An 11,507-nucleotide genomic window follows, 5' to 3' on the forward strand; every position below is an offset into this window, starting at 1 on the left:
TGCGCACAGTTTAGTAAACTGTGGCCTCAGATTCATAAACTGTGCGCACAGTTTAGTAAACTGTGGCCTCAGATTCATAAACTGAATAAACAAAATGTGCTGTTAAGAAAGCAAAGTGCAGAGGCATGCATTTAAAAAACTAGAAATTAAAACCACACTGCAAATAACAATAAGTGACAAAGACGCGCACAAAAATAATAAATAAACCAGAAACTCACACGAGTAAAAATAATAATAATAAAAGCACACGAATCGGCCTGTTCCAAACTACTAGTAAGTCCACAGTGTTAAATTCTGCCTAGTCCTATACTGTACTCTGACTAACAGAAATGACGATTAAAGCATTCTCTCAAGTTGCTTACACTTTTATTATAACTCCGTGTTGACATTCTACATCCAGCTCTCCACATGGCTGTGTCACACTCAACTTCGTCCGTGCAGAAACAAACCTTATGTTTTAATACAATCCTATTGTAACATCCCTTTTCTTTTACTGAACTAAAAGATCCTCTTGTAACATCCCTTTTCTTTTACTGAACTAACAGGGAGCTAAACAGTGAACAGTGAACAACATAAAAATCTTTCAAAACCATTTCTTTTTCTCTCTTTTTTTCCCTTTTCTTCTTCTCTTGCTTACACTTTTATTATAACTCCGTGTTGACATTCTACATCCAGCTCTCCACATGGCTGTGTCACACTCAACTTCGTCCGTGCAGAAACAAACCTTATGTTTTAATACAATCCTATTGTAACATCCCTTTTCTTTTACTGAACTAAAAGATCCTCTTGTAACATTTGCGGTGCATCGTTGCACACTTGTCGTCCGCTTCCCTACGGCGACTTGGAGTACACGGAGGTGTAGGCGCTGTCAACCTGGGGACAGAAGCGCTTGGTGTGCGCCTGGGCCCCTGTGGCCCCGCAGAGTGGACAGACGTACTGCCACAAGAAGGGGCAGACCACGTTCCCGTGTTGGTCCTTGAGCCAGTGGTTGGTGAACACCCCCTCGGCCTCCCCGTTGTGGCGGCAGAAACTGCAGACCTTGCGAGGCGATCCAGCGCGTCTCCCGGGTCTGTGCGCAGGCCTGCTGCCTGTTAGGGAATGTTGCACTACAGTCATATGTTTTATATATATATATATATATATATATATATATATATATATATATATATATATATATATTCTGTTCTAATGTTTACACCTGCGTTCGCCCTGCTCAGGACTTGTTTAATTATTGTCATTTCGCAGAGTCATTTCATTAAAGCAAATGAACAAATGGAATATTGTTCTTATTTACCTGTCTCCCTGGCCGGACCAGAAGAGGCGTCGTCTTTACGCACATGGACATGGCTCTGGGCGCCGCCGCCTCGGGGTCCCTCTCCGGGCCGCTGTGGTAGATGGTTCTCATCCCGCGGCCTCGACGATGATGGTGTAACAATGTCTCCACCGACCGTCGGCGGCTCGGAGGTCAACGTTCTATCCTGCATGATCCCTCGGACAGCCCCCGTTAGCTGCATGTAGTCTCCCCAGAGCTGGAACCCATTATTTTCAGACTTTTTAGTGTGCGTTTGTCTTTCCTGTTGCATGAGATCTAGGAGTCGCAGTTGGAGTTGGAGAATGTCCATCGTCTCAGTTATCGACACCATGGTGTTAGATTAGACCGTACCAGGGGAAAACACGCTCTGCCAGACACGCGTGGGGAGTGCCGCTGCTCGCAGTTTCCAAAGAGGTTTAATAATGCTTAGCGCACCCCCACACCTGACGCCTTTATGGCTGCGTTCGTCAATTCGCTCTGAGAGCACCGGAGCGCACACTGGGGGTCAACTTCATAAAGGGACCAAGTAATTTGATTGGACAAGAGGCATTCCATGAATGCTGAACAGACAGAGCGTGTTTACGAAACGAACGCACCCTTGATTGTCAACAGCCAATCAGATGGTACCGTGCACCAGCAGTGATAAGGTCGTGCACGGCGCGTGATGCTACCCAATTAGTGAACCCCTCTAGGTTTGGAACATTGAACGAAAGACGAGAGCGAAAGCATTTGGCAAAGACAATTACTTTATTCAACCAAAGCATATTCTATAGGATTGTCGACCAAAAACTTAACATGAGTGCTTGATTTGGACATTATATGAATCTGTTCCATTGCTTACAGTGCCTTAAAATTGGGGGATTATGTATAGTATACAGTGGCAGCTCGTGATAAAAATGTTGGGTGGGGCACAGGTTATGAGGGCATGCTCCACGGGGAAGAATATCAACTTTAAAATCTGGATTTACAGTCGATTTTAGCATGAGAATATATATATAACTGAATTATTTTTATATACAACTTATTAAAGGGAAAACTGCAAACACAACAAAAATATGATGCACAACAACTGACAAATCAACTGGAATAATATTTGTTAGCAGAGTAGACCTAATGTTAACAGAATGGACTTAAACCCTTTGTGTTATGGTAGCACTATCAAAAGAGTCAAGTGTGGCAGAACCCCAGAACAGACGGACACAAGAGGCAAACTAATAATAAAAGGATTTATTAAAATGATGGACAAAAGAATAACCCTACTCTAACGGGGCCTAAGTGGGGGGAATGTGTGGATGCCAGAGAACTGGATAATGTAAATGAGGTGTGAGTGGAACTGTAATCTATGTGTCTGGGTGAGAGTGTCTAGCGTGCAAAACTAGTGTGGTGTAGATATGTAGATGAGTGAAGTGTTGAAATATGTACGTGTACTAACCAGTCCAGAGCAGAGAGGGGGAATAGTCGGCAGGCAGGCAGACGGGGGTTTAGGCAGGAGGAGTAGGCGGCAGGCAGGCAGGGGGTTAGGCAGGAGGAGTAGGCGGTAGGCAGGCAGGGGCATAGGCAGGAGGGGTGGTCGTTAGGCAGGCAGGGACATAGGCAGGAGACGTAGTCGATAGGCAGGCAGGAGGTCTAGGCAGGGGGAGGCAGGTTCCTTTGGGGAGCGAGGATCAACAAAGAAAACAACTACGGTTAGCAAAATAACAAACAAACAAAACTCTGAAGAGAAACTACTTGAACGAGAAGAGAGAACAGGGAGAGCCAAAATACTAACCACATGGGTCAAAATAATCAAGCGTCGGAGGAAGGTTTCTGGGGCTTCTTATAGGGCTGCCTCCTCCTGAGTTGATAGCTGGACCCAGCTGTCTCCACTTGAGCCTGATGAGGCTCAACGAGCGCCAACGAGGCAGGAGGGGGCGGAGCCGATGAGGGATTCACAACAGTACCCCCCCCCTTAGGGGAGGCACCTGACGACCGTCCTGGAGCGTCCGGGTGGGCCAGATAGAAATCCTCCAGGAGTGTGGGGTCGGCGAGGTAGGACGGGGGCACCCAGCTCCGGTCTTCGGGGCCGTAACCCACCCAGTCCACCAGATACTGGAACCCCCGTCCCCTACGGCGGACAGCCAGTAGGCGGTCAACCGTCCACACCTGGTCGCCATCCTTCAGGACCCGGGGAGGTGGGGGGGCTGGAACGGGGGGGGACAGGGGGCTAGTGGAAACAGGCTTGAGGAGGGACACGTGAAATACTGGGTGGACCTTGAGAGCAGGGGGAAGGTTTAATCGAACCGCTGCAGGGTTAATAATCCGGTCAATAGTGTAGGGCCCAACATAGCGGGGATTTAGCTTACGGGAGGAGGTCTGGGCGGTCTGGAGGGGCAGGTCCCGGGCCAACAGCCAGACCTTCTGGCCGGGACGATAGGCCGGGGCTGGCACCCTCCGCCGGTCGGCACAGCGACGGGACCGCTCAGTGGCCCGCAGCAGAGCGGTCCGGGTGGTCCTCCAGATGCGCCGACACCGGCGGAGGTGGACCCTGGTGGACGGGACTGCCACCTCCAGCTCCTGTTGGGGAAAGAGAGGGGGTTGATAGCCCAAGGAGCATTCAAAAGGGGACATACCCGTGGCGGAGCTCTCCATGGTGTTGATGGCATACTCCACCCATGGTAGGTACTTGGCCCAGGAGGCGGGGTTGCTGGTGGTGACACAACGCAGGGCTGCCTCCAGGGCCTGGTTGGTCCGCTCGGCCTGTCCGTTGGACTGCGGATGGTATCCAGAGGTGAGGCTGACCGAGGCCCCAATTCCCTTACAGAAGGCCTGCCACACCTTGGAGATGAACTGGGGGCCCCGGTCGGACACAATGTTGTGGGGAATGCCGTGAAGCCTCACCACATGGAGCGTGAGGAGGTCAGCAGTCTCGGCCGCGGAGGGGAGCTTGGGAAGGGCGACAAAGTGGACAGCCTTGGAAAACCTGTCCACAATGGTTAGGATGGTGTCCTTACCCTTGGATAAGGGGAGCCCCGTAACGAAGTCTAAAGCGATGTGGGACCAAGGACGACCGGGGATAGGGAGGGGACATAGGAGGCCCGAAGGAGGACGATGGGAGGCCTTACTTCGGGAGCAGATGGTGCAGGCACCCACAAACTCCTTAACGTCCCCCCGGAGTGTGGGCCACCAAAAACGTCGGCTGATAAACTCCGCTGTCCGGTGGGAGCCAGGGTGGCAGGCAAAGTGACTAGAGTGCCCCCACTCTAGCACTTGCGGCCGGACAGTGGAGGGAACAAAAAGTCTGTGCCGGGGTCCGGTACCTGGGTCCGGCTCGGCACGCTGGGCCTGTCTGACCACCGACTCGATGGCCCAGGTGACGACACCTACCACCCGGGTAGGGGGGAGGATGGTGTCTTGGGTCACCGGCATATCCGGGGACTCCCCCGGGAACAGCCGGGAGAGGGCGTCCGCCCTGACGTTCTTTGACCCCGGGCGGTAGGTGAGGGTGAAGTCGAATCGGCTGAAGAACAGGGCCCAGCGTGCCTGTCTAGGGTTAAGCCTTTTTGCCGTCCTCATATAGGTCAAGTTCTTGTGGTCAGACCACACTAGGAACGGCAGCTTAGCCCCCTCCAGCCAGTGCCTCCACTCTCCGAGGGCAGCGTGGATGGCCAGCAACTCCTTGTTGCCCACATCGTAGTTCCTCTCGGCAGGGTCAAACCGGCGAGAGTAGTAGGCACACGGGTGGACCTTCTGGTCCTCCTCCGACCGCTGGGTGAGAACGGCCCCGACGCCCGTGTCTGAAGCGTCTACCTCCACGATGAACTGCCTGGCTGGATCCGGGTGGGCCAACACCGGCGCGGTCGTAAAGAGGCCCTTCAGGGTGGAGAAGGCCGCCTCAGCCTCAGGGGTCCAAGAGAACGGGCGAACAGTGGAGGTACAAGCAGTGAGAGGGGCCGCCACCTGGCTAAACCCCTTGATGAACCGCCGGGTAAACCCGGCGAACCCGAGGAAGCGCCGGAGTTGTGTTCGGTCGGTGGGTCGTGGCCACTCTGCCACCGCCTTAATCTTAGCCGGGTCGGCGCGCATTTGCCCTTCCTCCACGACGTTACCCAGGTACGTCACAGAGGAGGAGTGGAAGACGCATTTCTCCGCCTTGACGAAGAGACGATTCTCCAGGAGCCGTTGTAGGACCAGGCGCACGTGTTGGTGGTGTTCCTCCATGGTCGGGGAAAAGATCAGGATATCATCCAGGTAAACAACCACGAAAACATTTATCATGTCCCTCAGCACGTCATTGACCAGCTCCTGGAAGACTCCGGGGGCATTGGACAGGCCAAAGGGCATGACCAGGTACTCGAAGTGACCGAGGTGGGTGTTGAACCCGGTCTTCCACTCGTCCCCCTCCTTGACCCTAACCAGATGGTAGGCGTTGCGGAGGTCAAGTTTAGTGAACACCCGGGCGTGAGTGAGTGGCTCGAAAGTGGAACTCATAAGGGGGAGTGGGTATTTATTCTTAACAGTGATGGTGTTTAAACTACGAAAATCTATACAGGGCCTCAGGCCACCATCCTTCTTCGCCACAAAGAAGAAGCCCGCCGCGAGGGGGGAAGACGATGGTCGAATTACACCCGAGGCTAGGGACTCGGCTATATAATTGCGCATTGCCTCCTTCTCCGGGACCGAGAGGTTGTAGAGACGACCCTTGGGAAGGGCTGCCCCGGGAAGGAGGTTGATGGGACAATCATACGGCCGGTGAGGAGGAAGTGAAAGGGCGCGGTCCTTACTAAACACCATGGCCAGGTCAAGATACGTAGAGGGGACACCAGTGAGGTCCGGGGGAGAGACTAAGGGCCTGGGACCGCTGGACGGAGAGAGGGCGGAGCGTAGGCAGTTGGCATGACAGGGGATGCTCCAGCCCAAAATCCGTCCAGTGGTCCAGGAGATGTGGGGATCGTGTCTCTCCAACCACGGCCTACCTAATACTAGGGGTGCAGTGGGGGCGTGGAGGACAAGAAAACGTGCCGTCTCGACGTGATTACCGGACATGGTGAGGGTGAGGGATTCAGTGCTATGCGTGATCCTACCTAAGGGCCTCCCATCGATGGCTTGGGGGAACAAGGCATGGTCGAGGGGAACGAGCGGGATGCCGGCCTGACGAGCGAGGGTGATGTCCATCAAGCACTCGTCGGCCCCGGAGTCAATGAGGGCGCCGGCAGAAATGGACTCCTCACCCCAGGAGAGGGTGGCTGGGAACAGCCGGTTGTGGTTCTTGATGGGTTGGGGGATCGAGGCACGGCTCACCAAAAACCCCTCTTTTAGCGAGCCGGGTCTTTTGGCCGCGCCGGGCAGGTTCGGAGGACGTGTCCGGGTCTTCCGCAATACAGGCACAGCCCGCCCCGCATTCTCTGCTCTCTCTCTTCCTGAGAGAGGCGGGACCGGCCGACCTGCATGGGCTCCTCCGCTGACTCAGAGGTGGACGGGGCTGGGGAGAGCATGGGAACCCGAGGGGGCAGGGCCGAGTGGGCGGCCGCAAAACGGGGGAGAGAGGACGTGCGGCTGGGGACCGAGTGAGGGGGCCCCACGGCGCGTTGGCTGCGCTCCTGGCGGCGCTCCCGCAGGCGCTCATCCATTTGTAGGGACAAGGTGACCAGTTCTTGAAGGGAGCCTGGGCGGTCCCGGACGATAAGGTCCTTCACCGCCTCACTCAGACCCCGCCGGTAGGCGCAAAGGAGCGCTATGTCTCCCCACCCGCTGTCGGCGGCGAGGATCCGGAACTCTAAGGTGTAGTCCGCGACGGTCCTGGAGCCTTGCCGGAGTTCCAGCATCCTGGAGGCGGCGTCCGCGCCGTCAGAGGGGTGGTCAAACAAAAAGGAAAACTCCCGGCGGAACGCCTCGTAGTCCTGGGCAAGATGTGGGTCTCTGCCCACCACGGCTATGGCCCAGTCTAGAGCCTTGTCCACCAGGAGGGACATAATGAAGGCTACTTTAGCCTCTTCTGACCCATACTTGGACGGTTGGAAAGCAAAAAAAAGTTCACACTGGGTCAGGAACCCTCTGCCCAGATCAAAGTTCCCTCCAAAGGGTCAAGGGGTAACCAGGTTGGGCTCGGGTTGGGCGGGAGCTCGCCCTGGGGGGGCTGGAACCCCCGGTGAATCAGCAGGGGGAGCAGGGACTGCAGCTCCTCCAGGGAGCGTGTTCAGCCTCAGCTGGATGGAAGCCACCGCAGAGACAAGAGTGCCCATCTGGACAGCAAGGGAGGCGAGAGCAGCTGAGGCGGAGGTGGACGACTTCTGGAGCTCAGCGATGTTACCCTGAACGGAGGGGAAAGCCTTACACAACTCCGCCTGGAGGGACGCGAGCTCGGCCGCGTGGGCGGAAACAAGCTCGTCAACTGAATGGGACACTGGGTTGGGCTTAACTGCGGGCGTCTGCCCCGAGGTGCTGCCTTGACTCATTTTGGCTTGATTATTCTGTTATGGTAGCACTATCAAAAGAGTCAAGTGTGGCAGAACCCCAGAACAGACGGACACAAGAGGCAAACTAATAATAAAAGGATTTATTAAAATGATGGACAAAAGAATAACCCTACTCTAACGGGGCCTAAGTGGGGGGAATGTGTGGATGCCAGAGAACTGGATAATGTAAATGAGGTGTGAGTGGAACTGTAATCTATGTGTCTGGGTGAGAGTGTCTAGCGTGCAAAACTAGTGTGGTGTAGATATGTAGATGAGTGAAGTGTTGAAATATGTACGTGTACTAACCAGTCCAGAGCAGAGAGGGGGAATAGTCGGCAGGCAGGCAGACGGGGGGGTTAGGCAGGAGGAGTAGGCGGCAGGCAGGCAGGGGGTTAGGCAGGAGGAGTAGGCGGTAGGCAGGCAGGGGCATAGGCAGGAGGGGTGGTCGTTAGGCAGGCAGGGACATAGGCAGGAGACGTAGTCGATAGGCAGGCAGGAGGTCTAGGCAGGGGGAGGCAGGTTCCTTTGGGGAGCGAGGATCAACAAAGAAAACAACTACGGTTAGCAAAATAACAAACAAACAAAACTCTGAAGAGAAACTACTTGAACGAGAAGAGAGAACAGGGAGAGCCAAACTACTAACCACATGGGTCAAAATAATCAAGCGTCGGAGGAAGGTTTCTGGGGCTTCTTATAGGGCTGCCTCCTCCTGAGTTGATAGCTGGACCCAGCTGTCTCCACTTGAGCCTGATGAGGCTCAACGAGCGCCAACGAGGCAGGAGGGGGCGGAGCCGATGAGGGATTCACAACACTTTGTCTATCTGTGCAGCGGTAAGGTGAATAATTCTAGCAGTACTGTCCAGACAGTTGTCTTGTTTAGCCATTCAACTAGGCATTATTTATTAAATGGAGAAAGACGTGGAACACAATGCAATTGTGATAATAAATGTGTTCTTTGTTACTTCTTTAATTAAATTAAAGTGTACCTTTCTATTATCATACAATATTTCCTTGAACATGTAAACTCTATAATCATACAGTTGTCTTTCTATTAGTTGTCTCTGTCATACTGAACTGTTTGTTATCATCCTGAACTATCTCTGTTGCTCACCTCACCTCAGTTCTGTCTCTATTGCCATCCTCTCCTGTTGTCTGTCTCTCTGTTGCTGTCCTGTTGTCTGTCTCTCTGTTGTCTGTCTCTCAGTTGTCTGTCTCTCTGTTGTCTGTCTCTGTTGTCTGTCTCTCTGTTGTCTGTCTCTGTTGTCTGTCTCTCTGTTGTCTGTCTCTGTTGTCTGTCTCTGTTGTCTGTCTCTCTGTTGTCTGTCTCTGTTGTCTGTCTCTCTGTTGTCTGTCTCTCTGTTGTCTGTCTCTGTTGTCTGTCTCTCTGTTGTCTGTCTCTGTTGTCTGTCTCTGTTGTCTGTCTCTCTGTTGTCTGTCTCTGTTGTCTGTCTCTGTTGTCTGTCTCTCTGTTGTCTGTCTCTCTGTTGTCTGTCTCTGTTGTCTGTCTCTCTGTTGTCTGTCTCTCTGTTGTCTGTCTCTCTGTTGTCTGTCTCTCTGTTGTCTGTCTCTCTGTTGTCTGTCTCTGTTGTCTGTCCTGTTGTCTGTCTCTCTGTTGTCTGTCTCTCTGTTGTCTGTCTCTGTTGTCTGTCTCTGTTGTCTGTCTCTCTGTTGTCTGTCTCTGTTGTCTGTCTCTGTTGTCTGTCTCTCTGTTGTCTGTCTCTGTTGTCTGTCTCTCTGTTGTCTGTCTCTGTTGTCTGTCTCTCTGTTGTCTGTCTCTGTTGTCTGTCTCTGTTGTCTGTCTCTCTGTTGTCTGTCCTGTTGTCTGTCTCTCTGTTGTCTGTCTCTGTTGTCTGTCTCTCTGTTGTCTGTCTCTGTTGTCTGTCTCTCTGTTGTCTGTCTCTGTTGTCTGTCTCTCTGTTGTCTGTCTCTGTTGTCTGTCTCTCTGTTGTCTGTCTCTGTTGTCTGTCTCTCTGTTGTCTGTCTCTGTTGTCTGTCTCTCTGTTGTCTGTCTCTGTTGTCTGTCTCTCTGTTGTCTGTCTCTGTTGTCTGTCTCTCTGTTGTCTGTCCTGTTGTCTGTCTCTGTTGTCTGTCTCTCTGTTGTCTGTCTCTGTTGTCTGTCTCTCTGTTGTCTGTCCTGTTGTCTGTCTCTCTGTTGTCTGTCTCTGTTGTCTGTCCTGTTGTCTGTCTCTCTGTTGTCTGTCTCTGTTGTCTGTCTCTGTTGTCTGTCTCTCTGTTGTCTGTCTCTGTTGTCTGTCTCTCTGTTGTCTGTCTCTGTTGTCTGTCCTGTTGTCTGTCTCTCTGTTGTCTGTCTCTGTTGTCTGTCTCTCTGTTGTCTGTCTCTGTTGTCTGTCTCTCTGTTGTCTGTCTCTCTGTTGTCTGTCTCTGTTGTCTGTCCTGTTGTCTGTCTCTGTTGTCTGTCTCTCTGTTGTCTGTCCTGTTGTCTGTCTCTCTGTTGTCTGTCTCTGTTGTCTGTCCTGTTGTCTGTCTCTCTGTTGTCTGTCTCTGTTGTCTGTCTCTGTTGTCTGTCTCTCTGTTGTCTGTCTCTCTGTTGTCTGTCTCTCTGTTGTCTGTCTCTGTTGTCTGTCTCTCTGGTGTCTGTCTCTGTTGTCTGTCTCTGTTGTCTGTCTCTGTTGTCGGTAAGTATACACTATATAGACATGCTGCAAATCAGTTTTTTGATTCCCAGAAGATTCTGATCTGAATCAGTTATGTAATCACTTATCATGTCTTCTCACTCCTTGTCTCTTTATCTCTGCCCCTCCCTCTACTCTGTTCCTCTCACTATCTTTCGGATATGGCCATTAATTGTCCAGGTGGAGATTGAAAGGGCTGAGCCTTTCGGAACTGGGTGAGTATCCAATCTTTTCAGCTATAGCCATCTTTTACATGTGTTGCTGTACCATGTCTCACATTTCTCTTGTGTGTGTGTGTGTGTGTGTGTGTGTCTTTCTCTCTCTTCCCTATTGCATTGTCTGCAATTTGTTTACAGTGGTGTTATATTGAGTGATATTTGATGTTGTTTGTATTTAAAATGTTAATAAATAATTGTAATTATTCCTATGACTGCAGAGCTTTTTGTTATACAACTACTTAACAGTATTAAAATGTTAATAAATAATTGTAATTATTCCTATGACTGCCGAGCTTTTTGTTATACAACTACTTAACAGTATTGAGTATGGGTATTGTTTGCTCAGCACAGCAGCCATGTCTCATCACCGTGGAGTATGTCAACAGTGAGTGAGTACACTGGTTCACACTTGCATTGGTATACTTGCTGTCCATGTCACTAAACTCCGCTCTATAGGGTTTTTTACAAATGGTATATTCAACAGACTGCCAGCATGTTGATCGGCGGTGTCGGACCGATTGTGTTGGGCCGGTCTGAGCCACATGGCAGGGCCTAATTTTTGTCCCAGTCCAGCCCTGGTCACGACACAGCGTCGATCTTCCGACACAATGTGCGTCGATACAAATGTATCATAGATAGAGTAATAGATACAAATGTATCAGATAGAGTAATAGATACAAATGTATCAGTAGATAGAGTAATAGATACAAATGTATCAGTAGATAGAGTAATAGATACAAATGTATCATATAGATAGAGTAATAGATACAAATGTATCAGTAGATAGAGTAATAGATACAAATGTATCATATAGATAGAGTAATAGATACAAATGTATCAGTAGATAGAGTAATAGATACAAATGTATCAGTAGATAGAGTAATAGATACAAATGTATCAGTAGATAGAGTAA

At 51.3% G+C, this 11,507-nt stretch overlaps 1 protein-coding gene across 1 annotated transcript; it reads right to left on the bottom strand.

Annotated features, from left to right (window-relative positions):
• Positions 1–831: 831 nt before the first annotated feature.
• Positions 832–1,622, bottom strand: LOC308163196 (nanos homolog 3-like; the record flags this gene model as incomplete). Its single annotated transcript, XM_080550713.1, has 2 exons — positions 832–1,088; positions 1,295–1,622. The coding sequence occupies 2 exons, from the start codon at positions 1,620–1,622 to the stop codon at positions 832–834; spliced, it is 585 nt and encodes a 194-aa protein (XP_080406839.1).
• Between the last annotated feature and the right edge of the window lie 9,885 nt (positions 1,623–11,507).

The sequence above is a fragment of the Nansenia antarctica genome, assembly GCF_963989245.1.
Source record: "Nansenia antarctica genome assembly, contig: SUPER_7_unloc_2, whole genome shotgun sequence".
Taxonomy (NCBI): domain Eukaryota; kingdom Metazoa; phylum Chordata; class Actinopteri; order Argentiniformes; family Microstomatidae; genus Nansenia; species Nansenia antarctica.